General features: G+C 42.2%; 1 protein-coding gene across 2 annotated transcripts in view; it reads left to right on the top strand.

Annotated features, from left to right (window-relative positions):
• Window positions 1-14,538, top strand: part of GLRA1 (glycine receptor alpha 1) — a 102,153-nt gene extending 87,615 nt beyond the window's left edge. Inside the window, exons 8-9 of one of the 2 annotated variants that reach the window (XM_016954092.4) lie at window positions 7,987-8,133; window positions 14,088-14,538. In XM_016954092.4, the coding sequence (XP_016809581.1) occupies window positions 7,987-8,133; window positions 14,088-14,378 (438 nt within the window). In that variant the 3' untranslated portion in view covers window positions 14,379-14,538. Of the gene's footprint in view, window positions 1-7,986; window positions 8,134-14,063 lie in introns of both variants that reach the window. The other variant, XM_001169235.7, reaches the window with a different exon arrangement.
• The last annotated feature ends 3,984 nt before the right edge of the window (window positions 14,539-18,522 follow it).

Here is an 18,522-nt window from a genome sequence, read left to right as displayed (position 1 = left end):
CCGTAGGTTGCCTGTTCACTCTGATGATAGTTTTTTGGGTTTTTGTTGTTGTTGTTGTTGTTGTTTGCTGTGCAGAAGCTCTTTAGTTTAATTAGATCCCATTTGTCAATTTTGGCTTTTGTTGCCATTGCTTTTGGTGTTTTAGTCATGAAGGCTTTGTTCAGGCCTATGTCCTGAATGGTATTGCCTAGGTTTTCTTCTAGGGATTTTATGGTTTTAGGTCTTACATTTAAGTCCTCAATCCATCTTAATTTTTGTATAAGGTGTAAGGAAGGGGTGCAGTTTCAGTTTTCTGCTTATGGCTAGACAGTTTTCCCAACACCATTTATTGAATAGGGAATCCTTTCCCCATTGCTTGTTTTTGTCAAGATCAGATGGTTATAGTTATGTGGCGTTATTTCTGAGGTCTCTGTTCTGTTCCGTTGGTCTATATATCAGTTTTGGTACCAGCACCATGCTGTTTTGGTTACTGTAGCCTTGTAGTATAGCTTGAAGTTGGGTAGTGTGATGCCTCCAGCTTTGTTCTCTTGGCTTAGGATTGTCTTGGTTATGTGGGCTCTTTTTTGGTTACATATGAAATTTGAAGTAGTTTTTTCTAATTCTGTGAAGAAAGTCAATTGTAGCTTGATGGGGATAGCAATGAATCTATAAATTACTTTGGGAAGTATGGCCATTTTCACAATATTAATTCTTCCTATCCATGAGCATGGAATGTTCTTCCATTTGTTTGTGTCCTCTCTTATTTCCTTGAGCAGTGGTTTGTAGTTCTCCTTGAAGAGGTCCTTCACATCCCTTGTAAGCTGTATTCCTAAGTATTTTATTCTCTTTGCAGCAGTTGTGAATGGGAGTTCACTCATTATTTGGGTCTCTATTATTGGTGTATAGGAATACTTGTGATTTTTGCACATTGATTTTGTATCCTGAGACTTTGCTAAAGTTGCTTATCAGCTTAAAGAGATTTTGGGCTGAGACAATGGGGTTTTCTAAATATACAATCATGTCATCTGCAAACAGATATAATTTGACTTTCTCTCTTCCTATTTAAATACCTTTTATTTCTTTCTCTTGCCTGATTGCCCTGGCCAGCACTTCCAATACTATGTTGAATAGGAGTGGTGAGAGAGGGAATCCTTGTCTTGTGCTGGCTTTCAAAGGGAATGCTTCCAGCTTTTGCTCATTCTATATGACACTGGCTGCAGGTTTGTCATAAATAGCTCTTATTATTTTGAGATACATTCCATCAATACCCAGTTTATTGAGAGTTTTTAGCATGAAGGGGTGTGGAATTTTATCGAAGGCCTTTTCTGCATCTATTGAGATAATCATGGGTTTTTGGCATTGGTTCTGTCTTTATGATGGATTATATCTATTGATTTGCATATATTGAACCAGCCTTGCATCCCAGGGATGAAGCTGAATTGATGGTCATGGATAAGCTTTTTGATGTGCTGCTGGATTCAGTTTGCCAGTAATTTACTGAGGATTTTCTAATTGATGTTCATCAAGGATATTGGTCTGAAATTCTCTTTTTTTGTTGTGTCTCTGCCAGGTTTTGGTATCAGGATGATGTTGGCCTCATAAAATGAGTTTTGGTATCAGGATGACGCTGGCCTCATAAAATGAGTTAGGGAGGAGTCCCTCTTTTTCTATTGTTTGGAATAGTTTCAGAATGAATGGTACCAGCTCCTCTTTGTACCTCTTGTAGAATTTGGCTGTGAATCCTTCTGGTCCTGGGCTTTTTTTGGTTGGTAGGTTATTAATTACTGTGTCAATTTCAGACTTGTTATTGACCTTTTCTGGGATTCAACTTCTTCCTGGGTTAGTCTTGGGAGGGTGTATGTGTCCAGGAATTTATCCATTTCTCCTAGATTTTCTAGTTTATTTGCATAGAGGTGTTTACAATATTCTCTGATGGTAGTTTGTATTTCTGTGGGATCAGTGGTGATATCCCCTTTATCATTTTTATTGTGTCTATTTCATTCTTCTTTTTTTTTTTTTTTTGAGACGTTGTCTCGCTCTGTCGCCCAGGCTGGAGTGCAGTGGCGCAATCTTGGCTCACTGCAAGCTCCACTTCTTGGGTTCACGCTATTCTCCTGCCTCAGCCTCCCAAGTAGCTGGGACTACAGGCGCCTGCCACCACGCCCGGCTAATTTTTTGTATTTTTTAGTAGAGACGGGGTTTCATCGTGTTAGCCAGGATGGTCTTGATCTCTTGACCTCATGATCCACCCACCTTGGCCTCCCAAAGTGCTGGGATTACAGGCATGAGCCACCACACCCAGCCTCTTTTCTTTGTTAGGCTGGCTAGCAGTCTATATATTTTGTTAATCTTCAACAAACCAGCCCTGGATTCACTGATTTTTTGAAGGGTTTTTCATGTTTCTATCTCCTTCAGTTCTGCTCTGATTTTAGTTATTTCTTGTCTTCTGCTAGCTTTTGAATTTGTTTGCTCTTGCTTTTCTAGTTCTTTTAATTCTGATGTTAGGGTGTCAATTTTAGATCTTTCCTGCTTTCTCCTGTGGGCATTTAGTGCTATAAATTTTCCTCTAAACACTGCTTTAGATGTGTCCCAGAGATTCTGGTATGTTGTGTCTTTGTTATCATTGGTTTCAAAGAAATTATTTATTTCTGCCTTAATTTCGTTATTTACCCAGTAGTTATTCAGGAGCAGGTTGTTTAGTTTCCATGGAGTTTTGTGGTTTTGAGTGAGTTTCTTAATCCTGAGTTTCAATTTGATTGTGCTGTGGTCTGAGAGACTGTTTGATATGATTTCCATTCTTTTGCATTTGCTGAGGAATGTTTTACTTCCAATTATGTGGTCAATTTTAGAATAAGTGTGATGTGTTGCTGAGAAGAAGGTATATTTTGTTGATTTTGGGTGGAGAGTTCTGTAGATTTCTATTAGGTCCACTTGGTCCAGAGCTGAGTTCACATCCTGAATATCCTCATTAATTTTTTGTCTCGTTGATCTAATATTATTTTCAGTGGGGTGTTAAAGTCTCCCACTATTATTGTGTGAGAGTCTAAGTCTCTTTGCAGGTCTCTAAGAACTTGCCTTATGAATCTGGGTGTATATGGGGTGCATATGTATTTAGGATAGTTAGCTCTTCTTGTTGCATTGATCCCTTTACCATTATGTAATGCCCTTCTTCGTCTTTTTTTATCTTTATTGGTTTAAAGTCTGTTTTATCAGAAACTAGGATTGCAACTCCTGCTTTTTTTTTTTTTTTTTTTTTTTTTTTTTTTTTTTTTGCTTTCCATTTCCTTGGTAAATATCCCTCCATCCTGCCAGACATGATTGCTCATGCCTATAATCCCGGCACGCTGGGAGGCCGAGGCAGGTGGATAGCCTGAGGTCAGGAGTTCGAGACCAGCCTGACCAACATGAAGAAACCCCATCTCTACTAAAAATACAAAATTAGCCAAGCATGGTGGCGCATGCCTGTAATCCCAGCTACTCGGGAGGCTGAGGCAGAAGAATCACTTGAACCCAGGAGGCGGAGGATTTGGCAAGCTGAGATCATGCCATTGCACTCCACCCTGGGGGGCAACAAGAGCAAAACTCTGTCTCAAAAGAAAAAAATATATATATATCCCTCCATCCCTTTATTTTGAGCCTATATATGTCTTTGCACGTGAGATTGGTCTTCTGAATACAGCACACTGATGAGTCTTGATTCTTTATCCAATTTGCCAGTCTATGTCTTTTAACTGGGGCATTTTGCCTGTTTACATTTAAGATTAATATTGTTATGTGTGAATTTGATCCTATCATTATGATGCTAGCTGGTTATTTTGCCCATTAGTTGATGTGGTTTCTTCATAGTGTCAACGGTCTTTACAATTTGGCATGTTTTTGCAGTGGCTGGTACCAGTTGTTCCTTTCCATGTTTAGTGCTTCCTTCAGGAGTTCTTGTGAGACAGGCCTGGTGGAGACTAAATCTCTCAGCATTTGCTTGTCTGTAAAGGATTTTGTTTCTCCTTTGCTTATGAAGCTTAGTTTGGCTGGATATGAAATTCTGGGTTGAAAATTCTTTTCTTTAAGATTGTTGAATATTGGCCCCCAGTCTCTTCTGGCTTGTAGGGTTTCTGCCAAGAGATCCGCTGTTAGTCTGATGGGCTTCCCTTTCTGGGTAACCTGACCTTTCCCTCTGGCTGCCCCTAACATTTTTTCCTTCATTTCAACCTTTGTGAATCTGACAATTATGTGTCTTGCGGTTGGTCTTCTCAAGGAGTATTTTTGTGGTGTTCTCTGTATTTCCCAAATTTGAATATTGGCCTGTCTTGCTAGGTTGGGGAAGTTCTCCTGGATAATACCCCGAAGAGTGTTTTCCAACTTGGTTCCATTCTCCCCGTCACTTTCAGGTACACCAACTGAACGTAGGTTTGGTCTTTTCACAGAGTCCTGTATTTCTTGGAGGCTTTGTTTGTTCCTTTTCATTCTTTTTTCTCTAATCTTGTCTTCATGCTTTATTTCACTAAATTGATCTTCAATCTCTGATATCCTTTATTCCGCTTGATCGATTCAGCTATCGATACTTGTGTATGCTTCACGAAGTTCTTGCGCTGTGTTTTTCAGCTCCATCAGGTCATTTATATTCTTCTCTAAGCTTGTTATTCTAGTTAGCAATTCCTCTAAACTCTTTTCAAGGTTCTTAGCTTCCTTGCCTTGGATTAGAACATGCTCCTTTAGCTTGGAGGAGTTTGCTATTCCCCACCTTCTGAAGCCTACTTCTGTCAATTTGTCGAACTCATTCTCTGTCCAGTTTTGTTCCCTTGCTGGCAAGGAGTTGTGATCCTTTGGAGGAGAAAAGGCATTCTGGTTTTTGGAATTTTCAGCCTTTTTGTGCTGGCTTTTCCTCTTCTTCGTGGATTTATCTACCTTTGGCCTTTGACGCTTGTGACCTTCAAATGGGATTTCTGTGTGGATGTCCTTTTTGTTGATTTTGACGCTATTCCTTTCTGTTTGTTAGTTTTCCTTCTAACAGTCAGGCCCCTGAGCTGCAGGTCTGCTGGAGTTTGCTGGAGGTCCACTCCAGACCCTGTGTGCCTAGTTATCACCAGTGGAGACTGCAGAACAGCAAAGATTGCTACCTGTTCCTTCCTCTGGAAGCTTCATCCTAGAGGGGCACCTGCCAGGTGCCAGCCAGAGCTCTCCTGTATGAGTTGTCTTTCCACTCCTGCAGGGAGGTGTCTCTCCATCAGGAGGCACAGGGGTCAGGGACCCACTCGAGGCAGTCTGTCCCTTAGCAGAGCTCGAGTGCTGTGCTGGGAGATCCACTGCTCTCTTCAGAGCTGGCAGGCAGGAACGTTTAAGTCTGCTGAAGCTGCTCACACAGCTGTCCCTTTCCCTAGGTGCTTTGTCCCAGAGAGTTGGTAGTTTTATCTATAAGCCCCTGACTGGAGCTGCTCCTTTTCTTTCAGAGATGCTCTGCCCAGAGAGGAGGAATCTAGAGACACAGCCTGGCTACAGAGGCTTTGCTGAGCTGTGGTGTGCTCCACCCAGTTCGAACTTCTGGCAGCTTTGTTTACACTGTGAGGGGGAAACCGCCTACTCAAGCCTCAGTAATGGTGGACACTCCTCCCCCCACCAAGCTCAAGTGTTCCAGGTCAACTTCAGACTGCTGTGCTGGCAGCGAGAATTTCAAGCCAGTGGATCTTAGCTTGCTGGGCTCCATGGGGATGGGATCTGCTGAGCTAAATCACTTGGCTCCCTGGCTTCAGCCCCCTTTCCAGGGGAGTGAATGGTTCTGTCTTGCTGGGGTTCCAGGTGCCACTGGGGTATGAAAAAAGAAAACTCCTGCAGCTAGCTCGGTGTCTGTCTAAACGGCTGCCCAGTTTTGTGCTTGAAAACCAGGGCCCTGGTGGCATAGGCACCCAAGGGAATCTCCTTTTCTGCGGGTTGCAAAGACACTGGGAAAAGAGTAGTATCTGGGGCCGGAGTGCACCATCCCTCATGACACAGCCCCTCAGGGCTTCCCTTGGCCAGGGGAGGGAGATCCCCAACCCCTTGTGCTTCCTGGGTGAGGTGACACCCCACTCTGCTTCAGCTCACCTTCTGTGGGCTGCACCCACTGTCTAACCAGTCTCAGTGAGATGAGCTGGGTACCTCAGTTAGAAATGCAGAAATCACTCGCCTTCTGCATTGATCTTGCTGGGAGCTGCAGACCGGAGCTGTTCCTATTTGGCCATCTTGCCAGCCAAGTTTGGACATTTTAATAATATAATGTGGCAACTTTGAAAATCAAATTCTCCCCTCTCTTCAGGATTTGTTGCTGTTGCTATTCAGTAACTTTTCTGAACTAATTCCGTAAAGTTCGTATTATTTGTTTTGTGGGACTACTGAAGTCTCTGCTCAGGTTGGTAGTCAGCTAAAAATCAGATAAAGGTTTCCTAAATGCCTGGAACCTATAAGTCTCCTAGCCTTTGCCAAGGGGCTCTCTACCTTAAACATTCTGTGAGGCAGTTTACAACTTTGACTCAGGCTCCACTTCCTGCTTGCTCAGACTATCAAGGTTAGCCAAAGGTGAGAGCCTAGAGCCATCTCAAGTCTTCCCGGGAATTCACACAGCTCTAAGCTTGCACACAGTTTCCCAAGAATATGTCACAGCTTTCCAAAGCCCCCTATAAACAACTCATTACCCTGCTTTTCTTTTTCAGCTTTTTGATTAACCTATTATTTTGCCCCAACTGCCTCAGGTGGCAATTACTATTGATTGCTTTTGAAAAATGCCCTCAAAGAAAAGGTTGTTCACACGGGGCCAACTTCAAATCAGGTCAAAGACAGCCTTGTGAGTGGCATCTTTGAGGGAACCATGAGATATATCAAATGATGATAACTCTCTGGGAATGAGGCATTGAAGAAGCTCCAACTGTGTTCTGCTCCATCCAATGGCTTCCAGACAGCTGTTGGTTTTCAAGGCTACTATGGAGCTGGATAGATTATGACAGGAATAGGGCAAAACACCACAAAGCTCCAAGGGAAATGAAAATACATGTCCGTGCAGAAACTTGTACATGGTTGTTTATAGCAGCATTACTCACAGTAGCTAAAAGGTAGAAAATTTAAATATCCATTACCTGATTAATGGATAAACAAAATGTTGTATATCCATAAAACAGGGTATTATTCAGCCATAAAAAGGAATGAAATACTGATACATGTTACGATGTGAATGAACCTTGAAAATATGCTGAGTGAAAGAGGCCAATCATAAAAAGCCACATATTGCATTATTTCATTCATATAAAATATGGATTAGTGGTTGTTTATGGCTGGGGGAATAGAGAGGTGACAGCTAAAAGGTAACATTTCTTTTTGAGGTAATGAAAATGTTCTAAAATTGACTGATGATGATGATGATTGCACATATGTGTGAATATTCTAAAAATCATTAAACTATACACTTTAAATGTGTGAATTGTATGGTAGGTGAATTATATCTCAATAACACTTTTAAACACTGCCACAAAGCTTGCTGTTCTTATTAAGATTCAGCTGATTTTCTTGAATAAATGTTCACAGGACTGATATAAGCCTTTGGTAATTAGTGGAGTTCTGAAAAGTTGGCACTGACAATTTTTTCCAGTGTTCTCATTAATTTTTTGGAGGAATTTTCAGGTCCTTACGATGTCATTTTTGCTGACATCCTCCATTCACTTTTAATGCTCACTACAACAGTTTGTTCCAATCACCCTTAAATGAAAGACAGCATTCTGTTCTAAGTGATAATGCTAAATATACCATTGTCCTCTCTTCAGTACTGTCATAGGTACCATAATCTATTTACCCCCAATATTCTTTCCAGTCTGTCTGATGCATTTCTTTTCTGTTTTCCTCTATACCTCCACCCTAATATCCCAGCTGAGAAGCAGACAGCAGTGGGTGATGTGGGGAATTACCGAAGAGCAGAAAATATTCCGCCATGCTTAATGTTTTACATTCCCCTGCTTTCACCTCCCTGTTTCTCCTCCACCCCCACTCTAGGTGTCCTATGTGAAAGCCATTGACATTTGGATGGCAGTTTGCCTGCTCTTTGTGTTCTCAGCCCTATTAGAATATGCTGCCGTTAACTTTGTGTCTCGGCAACATAAGGAGCTGCTCCGATTCAGGAGGAAGCGGAGACATCACAAGGTAGGCCTTTGGGTCACTGCCTAAGGAGGGACAGCAGGTAGTAAACAAAAGAGTTCTAAGCAGTCTTGTCTTGTGTTATTTGTTTCAATGGTCCATCCTTCTCAATGTGCAAGGCAGGCTAGAAATAGGAATTAAAGACCTAGAGGTCTCGGCTTTCCCTCCCATAAATAATGCCCTAGTTGGGTCTATAGGCAGTCACTCTTCGAATCGTAACAGTAACACTACAGAAATTATCAAGTTATGCCTAAAGGCGCAACTAATTAACTAAAAGCTGATGGGGTCAAGAAAATAACTAACTATAAACCTGAAAGATTGGGAAGTGTCCACTGGCTTTTTTCTGCAAGCCTGCATTGTTTTAATAGGCTTGATTCCAGAAGACAATTGCACCACAAAAGGTCAGATCTTAACATAGAATGCCCAGGTTCAGGCCTTTGCTTCCTGCCTCCAGGAAAGAGGCAACAAGCAAGATCTCCGCCAGAGTGGGTTCTCTCTCCATATGAAGGATTGAATAAAGGAATATTTGACAGGGCACCTCTGAGAAGTTACCAACCTCTGTTCACGAGGTTGTGCACTGACCAAAGAATGCCAATGGGGAGCATGCAGCCTGCTGGAGCAAACTGCTCCATATCGTGGGTCCATAACTAGTTCCCCAGAAGATCCAACCACCCTAGCTTTTTTCTTAGTTCTTCAAACATACACACAGGATTTTAAATATCTTGTTCTCTTTCCCTGTACTGCTCTTCCAGTGCACTGTGTCCCCTAGCAAATGCCATGTTCTACTTGAACTTAATTTCTAAACTTCTAAAAATGTATCCTGATTTAAAAGCATAAATTCAATGATGTGATTTTTTTAAAGCCGATCTCTTCCACCAAATCGCAAGCTCCATAAAGGCAGAGACCGTGTTTGGTTTTGCTCTGTGCTATATCCCTGGTGCCTAACACAATGCCTAACATATAGTGAGCATGCAATAAGTATTTGTTAAACAAATGAACAAAGGGATAAACAAACGATTAGGTTGGTGCAAAAATAATTGCAGTTTTTGCCATTAAAAGCAATAAAGAAGAAGCCTTCAGACAGAGTCTGAAGTTTTTCCACTGACAGATTAGGGCAACCAGGGACCCATACATTATGACCTGTCATAGTGTTGCAGGTCACAGTACATACCTGCAATATGCCAGGTCCTACAAGCTTTAGACTGACCTATTTAAAATCGTTGTCTATTAATCAGTAAAGCTCAAAAATAAAATAAAACAAAACAAAATAGTTGTCTGCCCAGGCGCAATGTGCTGTGACAAAGGACCCTGCCTCTTTAGTTTTCTTTAGTATGAGACTTCGAGCTAGCCTACTTGGGCCCAGGTTCTTCATGTGCAAAATGCGTATAAAGGGAAATTCTGGTGAGAATTAAATCAGGGGATGCCAAAGTAGCTTTAAGTTTTGTTCCTGCCGCACAAGTGCCAAGGATTAAAATGATTACATTTCCATCAGTGTGTTTCTTAAACATCAGCAATATGATTCAATTAACTTCTGGCAGTTTACCACAGGGAGGAGGCCGACGTTCCAAGACAGAAGATGTCCATGGGAATTAAGATATCACCATCCTTCTAAACTACATTGAAGGAGGAAATTGTCTTGGGTTCAGCAAGCCAGATAGAACTTCTTAAATGACCCCTAGTTTTAGTTACTCTATATTGTCCATTTAATACCTAGCCTCTGATGCTTTAAAAAAAAAAAAAAGTCTATTTAAGCAACTGGCATGATGGCTTGTGCCTATAATCCCAACTACTAGGAAGACTGAGGTGAGAGGATTGCTTTAGCCCAGGAGTTCCAGACCAATGTGGGCAACATAGTGACTTTGTCTCAAGAAAAAAAAAAAAAAGAAAGAAAGAAAGAAAGAAACTGACCAAACATAAGTATCTCTAGGATTTTATTTTTCCATTTTCCCTATACACTAGCTGCTTTTTGTAATTTCATCTGCTAGAGACATTTGTTAAAACCACTAATTTGAAAAGATCATGTCCAAGATATTTTACTAGCACCAGCCCCTTTGATTGGGCACTGCACAGCTCCAGTAGATGCTGTTTGTATAGACTAAAATGGGAATGGAGCCTCCTGAAGATATGTAGTATGGTGGGCCTATGGTACTTTCAAAGGCTGCTTCTACGCTCCCCAAGTATCTACCAGTTTGACACACTAGAAGAAAACAAACACTATCTCTGGCCAGATAAAATGTGAATAAGGCCACTAGCTAGATTTGATCAGATTCTCCTGCTCTGTTCCCTCCTTTGAAGATACTCAGCAATCACCCTATCCACTCCTTCCATGCAACTGATGAGAAACACCCACAATAGCAAGGCCAAGTCACCGGTATCATGAGGCACTGATGGCAAAGGCAGGAGAGGTGCTAAAAGACCCGAGGTTCTTCTCCAAACATTAACCATACCACCATGAGTTCTTATCTGTTCATCAGTGTGTCCATCCTGAAGCAGATAAAAATCGTCCTGTATTAGATCTTAAATAAAAACTAAGCCTCATCCCATGGCGAAGGTCAAAAACTAGTAGCCAGAAGGCCAGATTTGGTGTGCAAATATCTCTACTTTGGCCTGGAGTGTTTTTAAAATCTGGACTTAAGGGGTCAGCATTTAAAAATCACACTTCTGGCTTCACTAGAAAAAAAAATCACAGCATCCAGCCACACTGAATGTGCTTCCCATAAGGTATTGGTGCACCGGAACTGCCTTTAGGTAGGGAATGCATTTTCCAGTTAATACCATCCCTTCTAACCAGGGATATTTTTCAGCCCTAACTCACTTTACCACTCACATTTCTCCTGCCTGCCTCCTTCTATGCATTTGAATTAACGTAATCTCATTCATAAGGGCTCTTAAGTTGGCCCAAATGTCAGAAACTACAATGATGCAGAAGTGAGCTCACCATAAAGAATAGTTTCCTTAGAGTAAGCCGCTCTGGAAGTGATTTGTACCCTAGAGGTGTACAAGCTTCTTCTGCAGAAACTCTCTTTAACAGGAAGTTTGCAGAAGGGATTTTAAGTCCCAGATGGTGAGTGGAGAAGAACTAGCTACATGCCTGAATTTCTCAGAGCCTGTGATCTTGGACAGCTTTCCCAACTCCCACCATCTTCCCATGTTGCCTCATTTGTTGTGCAGAAAGCATCTGGTTCTCGAATTCTCTGGCCGGCCTCCTTAGGCAAATTATTAGGAAACCATATCTGTGAGCACCAGACTCAGCAGGCATACTACTAGCAACTTCCCTGAGCTCCAGAGTACACTACCAGATTTCCCCTGCTCCAGCTCTAAGCAGCTCCAGATGCAGTTGGGCATGCATTTCCTGCCACCTGCTGGTTCCAATAAGAATTGCAAGCCTTTTACCAGTCATTCCTAGGGAATTTTTCTCCCAGACACAATATGAAATTGATAATCCTCTAGCTAGATGGGGCCTTCAATCCAAACCTCTACTCCTCCTACTCCCATGTTTAACAGATGAGAAAGGCAAAGAATAATTCACCCAAAGCAGCATAAAAAGTTAATTTGGTGCTTCCCCCTACGTAACTAGGTCCCAGTTTAAAATAAAAAATAAAAATAAAAATAAAACAACACCCCAGCTCCAGCAAGGGGAGATTTTCATTGAAATGCAATAGAGTCAGACTTAGACCCCCTTCTAAGTACTAGGTCCAGCAATTTGGCTGGCTCTCCCCAACTCCTCTCCTTGGCCCTGGCATTGAATCTTCTACTGTTGCCCTATTCATAGACAAGTACTTACTGAGCACCTGTTTGCCAGGCACTGTAGGTAGCACATCCTCTTCCTCCTCACTTCTGCAATGAAGATGTTGGACAAGATTCATTCATTTTCCAAGGATTTCTTGAGCATTTACCATATGTCTCAAACCCTTCTGGTGCTAAAAATACAACTCCATTTAAACAAACAAACAACAACAACAAAAAAGGACACTAAAGCTGGTGAAGATATACAAGTAAACATTTGTTCAACAAACATATACCAAGTTTTGAGCTTATGAACCAGGGACTATGTTCATATGTTCAGTGTTGAGAGTGCAGTGAACATGACAGACTTTGCATGGAGCTTATAATCTAGTAAGAGACAGACGCTAATCAAGAAATTACCATACAATGTGATAAGAGCTTAAAAAAAGACGGAGATATGTACAGAGAGCTTATGGAGCACACAGCAGGAACGGCTAGCCTATACTTGGGAGCTCAGAGAAGGCTTCTGAGGAAGAATTAGGTGAAAGAGGAGTTGGAGACAAGAGATGGGGTTCAGAGTGTGTTCTAGGCAGGGAGAACAACTTGCACAAAGGCCCAGAGTTCAAGAAAAGAACCATGACATTTTCAAATATAAGGAAATATTTCAGTGACTAAAGCATAGAACACCAGATAGAAATGGCACAAGATGAGACTGCAAAAGCAGGCAGGGTCCAGGTTCTAAGGCCTTGTTTATCATGTTCAGGATTTTAATTAACCTGAAGTCAGTGGCAGCCTATTAAAAGGTTCTAAGCAAAAGATGATCAAGATCTGTGTTGTAACGACTCAGATGGGTTGGGTGGTGGGGGCAGATTGGAGGCTGTTGCAATGGTGGGCTGGACACAGTGGCTCACACCTGTAATCCCAGAACTTTGTGAAGCCGAGGCAGGAGGATCTCGAGGCCAGGAGTTCAAGACCAGACTGGGCAACATAGCGAGACCCCCCATCTCTACAAACAAGATAAAACAAAACAAACAAACCAGAAGGTGGCCTATCCTACAGGAGAGATGGAGAGGCACCAGTGAATCCTATACTGAGTTTCTTGTTCTCTGTTGGCCCGGTCCTGCACAGGAACAAGCAGAAGACGGTGTTCCTTTCCTGAAAGCATTATCTAGGTGGGCAATGTGAGCTGATAAAACTTCCCAGTGCCAACATTGAATCAACAGCTCAGTTGAGACCAGAACATTAGACTCTCAATTCCTCCTCAGAGCTCACATGCAAAGATAACAAAGCTGGACATGAGGAGAGCAGACAATAGTGCCTCCATGATTCAGACCAGGGCAAGACCACCATGACCTGGGAAAGAGATGAACTAGAAGGATCAGGGCAGCAGGCATTTTGGTAGTGAGCATAAGGAAGGGACGTGAGAAGGCACAAGAGAAAATGTACAAACCTGGAGGGCTGCACAGTATCTGGTGGGGGAGAAGGAAAGCCTGGAAAGGTAAGTTGGAGCCAAAAGATGAAGGGTCTTGAATGAAAACTTAGTAAAAATCCAGAGGTCTGTCTGAAGTTACAACTGCCAGGGATGTGGGAACGTAGAGGCAGGAAGAAGCTGTGGCTTCCCTGGCTTGTAGAACGGAAGTGAGGCCCAGAGCTCCTGCTCCATCCTGGCCCATAGCCATCCCCCTTACCACCCACTCCTGGGAGCTATTAACTGGGAAATGGGATGGGGAAGAGGGCAAGGAAGCAACAGAGGCAAAGCAGGGGATCTGTCCAAATTGTCCTCTGAATTTCTAACTAAAACCCAGTACAACCTTGAATATGTTCTCAATTATAACCTCTGATGGTCAAAAGAAACTTGTGGAGTAGTGGGGAGAATCTTATCCCCCAGATTGAAGAAAAAATGAAATAAAAATCCCCGAGACTCACAGAAGGAAATTACTTGCCTATGGTCATACAACCAGCAATTGATACAGCTGGGACTTGAACACAGGTCTCCAGACTCTAAACCACATTCCTATCCCCTGTTTTGCATCTGTTTCAGCAGGCAAGTGGCGCCCCTCTATAAGGCAGAACTCCCCAGCCAGCCAAAAAGCCTCCAGAAACCTAGAGTGATGCAGTCTGGAAAGCAGGGAGAACCAGATAGGCATGGCCTGGCCCCCAAGGGAGTGCCTTGCAGGGAGGGTGCCTAGCCCCTGTCTTATTTTAAGTAGAGCCCCATGTTGAATCTATTCCAGGAGGATGAAGCTGGAGAAGGCCGCTTTAACTTCTCTGCCTACGGGATGGGCCCAGCCTGTCTACAGGCCAAGGATGGCATCTCAGTCAAGGGCGCCAACAACAGTAACACCACCAACCCCCCTCCTGCACCATCTAAGTCCCCAGAGGAGATGCGAAAACTCTTCATCCAGAGGGCCAAGAAGATCGACAAAATATCCCGCATTGGCTTCCCCATGGCCTTCCTCATTTTCAACATGTTCTACTGGATCATCTACAAGATTGTCCGTAGAGAGGACGTCCACAACCAGTGAAGGGTCTGAAAGGTTGGGGGAGGCTGGGAGAGGGGAACATGGGAATAGCACAGGAATCTGAGAGACTAAGGAAGAGAAGGGGAAGGGAGGGAGGGGGCACACTTACACAACTCTCTCTGCAATATGTGCAATAGCAAAATGCAGTGATGCATGAATTTTACAATGTGGCACTATTTAACCTCAGATGGGCTGTGGGCGGGGGGTCAGGAGGGACTTTTCTAATATAGGAACCGAGGGCTGGGAGGAAGGGAGGGGGTAAGGGCAGGGGGTGGGGGATTGGGGAAATAATAGCTTTCAAAAATCTCAGTCCATGGGCTGTGCAGTTTTCCTGTTTGGAAGGAGAGCGCAGTCTGCCCCAGAGCAGAAAGAAAGCAATGTAATATATGATATATATTCATGCTTAATATTAATGCAAAACCCCAAAAACAAAAGATTTGTTTCTTAACCTATCAGCCTAGTAACTGCTTAAATTTTTAAAGTCACAGAAGTAACGGACAATTTTTCCCAGAGTGGAAACAGTCACAAATAAGCTTGCTCTGGTGTATGTCCCACATCATACCCCTCCAAATGCCATACCTGTCTTCAAACTGACCCAGGCGGACACATGCCAAAAAGCCATCTTGCCTCTGCTTCAAGAAGGCTGTGTGGTATGGGAATGGGTAGTGGAAATGGGGACAGGTAGAGAGACGAGAAGGGAGTGACTAAAGAGACGGACATTTCAGAGGCCAAGGATTGAGAATGTAGGTAACCCCAGCTCAACCCTCACATCTCAAGGCTGAGGACCACAATTGCCCCTCTCTGAGCCCTCTTGCTTCTGTGCTTCAACAACGCCCCACTCACCCTTCACCAGCACCCACAAATGGCCAACGTGGTTTTCTCATTATATTGCCAATATGCAATCTTTTTTATGGTTAAAAAAAGTAATAATCTTGAAAAATAATATGCAGATAGACTGAGTGTAAACAGGTACTTTTTTCAAATGACTATTTTTTTGGAGAGTCTCTTTGGAACTGCAACTGAGTGCATGTTTGGGAAGGTGGGGTCAGTGGTGTGAAATATATTTATTATCTAGTGGTTCTACAGAGTAAAGTTTTAAGAGGTGAAAGGGCAGTGTTGAGTCTGCTGCCGATTAGGTATAAATGGGTGGAGAGAGATGGTAATGTGGTAATGTTTAGAAAATGTTTGTTATATTTTGACATATCATATATCATAATGTGCAAAGTTTGGGGGGCTGACCCCGTTATATTTTTGTAAGTCTGTTTCTTTCCTTTTAGGTGCTTTGTTTAACATTTAGGAAAGTTAGACAAGTATTTCTCTTTCAATTCTGAAGTGCCAGAATTGTCCTGGGACAGCTAGGGCACTCCAGAAAAAAAGAAGGACCAGCAGACGAATTTAGTTTGGGGGGTGGGGTGGGTGGGCATGGTCCTACTGACAGAAATGGATATCACAGATGGGAGGTCTGCAAGGTGGAGACAGCAGGCCTCTCTGTCCAATGTCAACAGCACTATGCCTGAAATAATGGCACCACTGTCTGAAGCATTTTCCCTGCTTTGGCCCATGGCCAGAGTACTGGGGTTCCATTTCTTTCTTTGCACTTTAGTGTGTGAGCTTTGGATCAAAGGTGTACGTAGAATGTTGAGATAGCTGACAATCAGTTTGTACTGAGGCCTGGGGTTTCACGTGTCTTTTAAAAATCTCCAACTTGAGGCAGGATGGAGGAGGAGTGGTAAGCAGAGAAGAGACACTGGAAGCCTAACTTTTCCCTAAAGCACCTTCCCATAGAGGATTTTCTCCCATTCCCACAGCACAATAACTAATACAGGCCTAAAGTAGCAGGTCATGGCAAAGATCTAAAGAGATTTACATAAGGAAAATGCACTATGCAGCCAAAAAAGGGTTTGGCTTTGAGGCTTGAATGGTAAAGGTGTTTACATCCAGGTCCGGGTAAAATAAATTATTGCCTTCCCTTCTCTTGGCCTGTGTAGACCAAAAAGCTAAACTGTATTACAGCTTTGGATGATATGAGATAGAACCTGGAATCTATTTTACTAAGAAATCTTGGGAGATGGGAGCCAAGTGGGTAGAGAGTCTCTCATCTACAACCATCCTTTCCCCCATCACAAACATGTGTCCAAAGGAGGAAAAGTTTAAAAGAGGGACTTGAACGAGTATACTTCAAGATGAGAACATCAGTCTTCGAGCTGCTGTCAGCGCCTTTCATTAGCACTACATTCTCAAGTGGTGCATGAGTCTCTGGAGAGGCCCTCTCACTAGCACTTTATTCACTTTACTTAGGGAAAATCACTTTTTAATCTAAAAAAAATTAAAGAAGCCCTTCTTCCTACTTTACTCATTACTGGACTAAATTCAGAATGTCTGAAGTCTTAGTGAATCAGGCAACAATCGTGCTAGACCTCCAGCAGAAACTAAAGACAACGCCATTGTTCTAAGACATTCTGCCTCCACTCAAAACATAAATCTGCAGGTTCCAAACCGGCCTCCTTTTAAGTCGTGTCTGGAATCCATCTGAGAGAAATCACTGGGCCATTTGCCCAAACTCTGCTGGGTCCTTGAACTTCTGCCACCATATTTAGCTTGTGGGCCCACTGGGAGCTGCCAGGTTGACAGTAGCCAACAAATAATTGAATCATCTCTTTGAGACACAGAGGAGGGAATGTCACTGAAATCTTCTCTCAGACTATTTCAACTAGTGTCCCTTATGGAAAATCAACATGAGTGGAGTGACTATAGCAATGAAAAGAACCTGGATTTTAGTCCTGCCACTATAATAGGCTGAGTGACCTTGGGGAAATGACTAGGCTTTAGTTTCTCTAAATACACAATGTGAAGAGTAGTATAGTATCTAAACTCCCTCTTAGCTCTAAGTGCTCTATGACTCTGTGTTTAAGCTAGTCTACAGGAAATTCACACAACCAAAAATATAATGTCACTTTGATTTCTAAATCCTCCAAGATGGATGTGTGGATACATATGCACAAACATATGGACCCACACATTGTTGCCTTTCTTTGGAAAATTTGCAGATTTCCTTTTTATTTGCCCCACTTGGTGAATGGTGGTGAGGAAAGGACATCAATCATTACAAAGTCAAAAATATCATCATGAATTAAGAATGGAAGCATATTCAAGGAAAAGACATTATCACCAACGTATAATGTAGTAAGGATTTAACAAATCACATGAATTTCATCTTTATGGAAAAGTCAAACCAGATAAGCTAAGCCAATTACTTTAAGTGGCTCCAATGAACAGCACAATACTTTCTTAATTTCCTCTTCAGTTTGAGCACAGGGGATACTATGCTTTGGGATTACAGATGCCAAGTGGTATGGTAGCCAAAAAACTGATTTAGGTACAATGAATGGTTTACCAGTTTTCAAACTCTTTGCTTATCTAGACCACACTAGTATTTATACATGGTGTGAGAACTGGACACTGGCATAGAGGATTGGTGATTTCACCCTCCAAAACTACAGCTAATCCTAGGAGCCAAATCTAGGAGGTACCAATTAAGCAGACCGAATTTCTGCTTAATTGGTTCTCACTTATTAGTTTATAATGTATCTCATTCATTTCAAGAACAGTCAAAATAAATGGCTAAGCTTTGACACCCTCTAGTCCTTTCAAACATTCTTGGCTAAGACTCTAGGGAATGAACAAGACCAGGCATGAATAGAAAGGAAAAAAAAAATCTATGTCCGTGTATGTGGGTATGTAGTATCTTGATTTTAACTCTACTTTTAGTTTGAGTCTAAAAAACAAGAGGGTTGGTTATTTGACCCAAATTATTCCTTCTAAACTGTCAATAAATAAGAAATGAATCGCTCTCAAAAGCTCACCCATCTTTTTCATAGGCTATTTTGTTCATTCTGGGGAGAAAAATAAATATGAGAGATGGTTCCTTTCCTTCAAAGTACACATCTTTATCAGCATCATAAAAAATAGAGATGGTATTTTGTGAGGCTGCATTAGATTAGATTACAGAGTGGGCTGATGCCCCAGCTAAACTGATACCATCACTGATAATAGTCTTGTGTGAAAATTAGCTTCCTTAGTTAATTGCAACATACTGAAATGGAAGGAGTTATTATTATGTCTGTAGTAACTGCCTCCTTACTAAAAG

This window comes from Pan troglodytes, chromosome 4 (genome assembly GCF_028858775.2).
Source record: "Pan troglodytes isolate AG18354 chromosome 4, NHGRI_mPanTro3-v2.0_pri, whole genome shotgun sequence".
Taxonomy (NCBI): Eukaryota; Metazoa; Chordata; class Mammalia; order Primates; family Hominidae; genus Pan; species Pan troglodytes.
The sequence above is the reverse complement of the archived record's forward strand: the minus strand, read 5'-3'. Positions and strand labels throughout refer to the sequence as shown.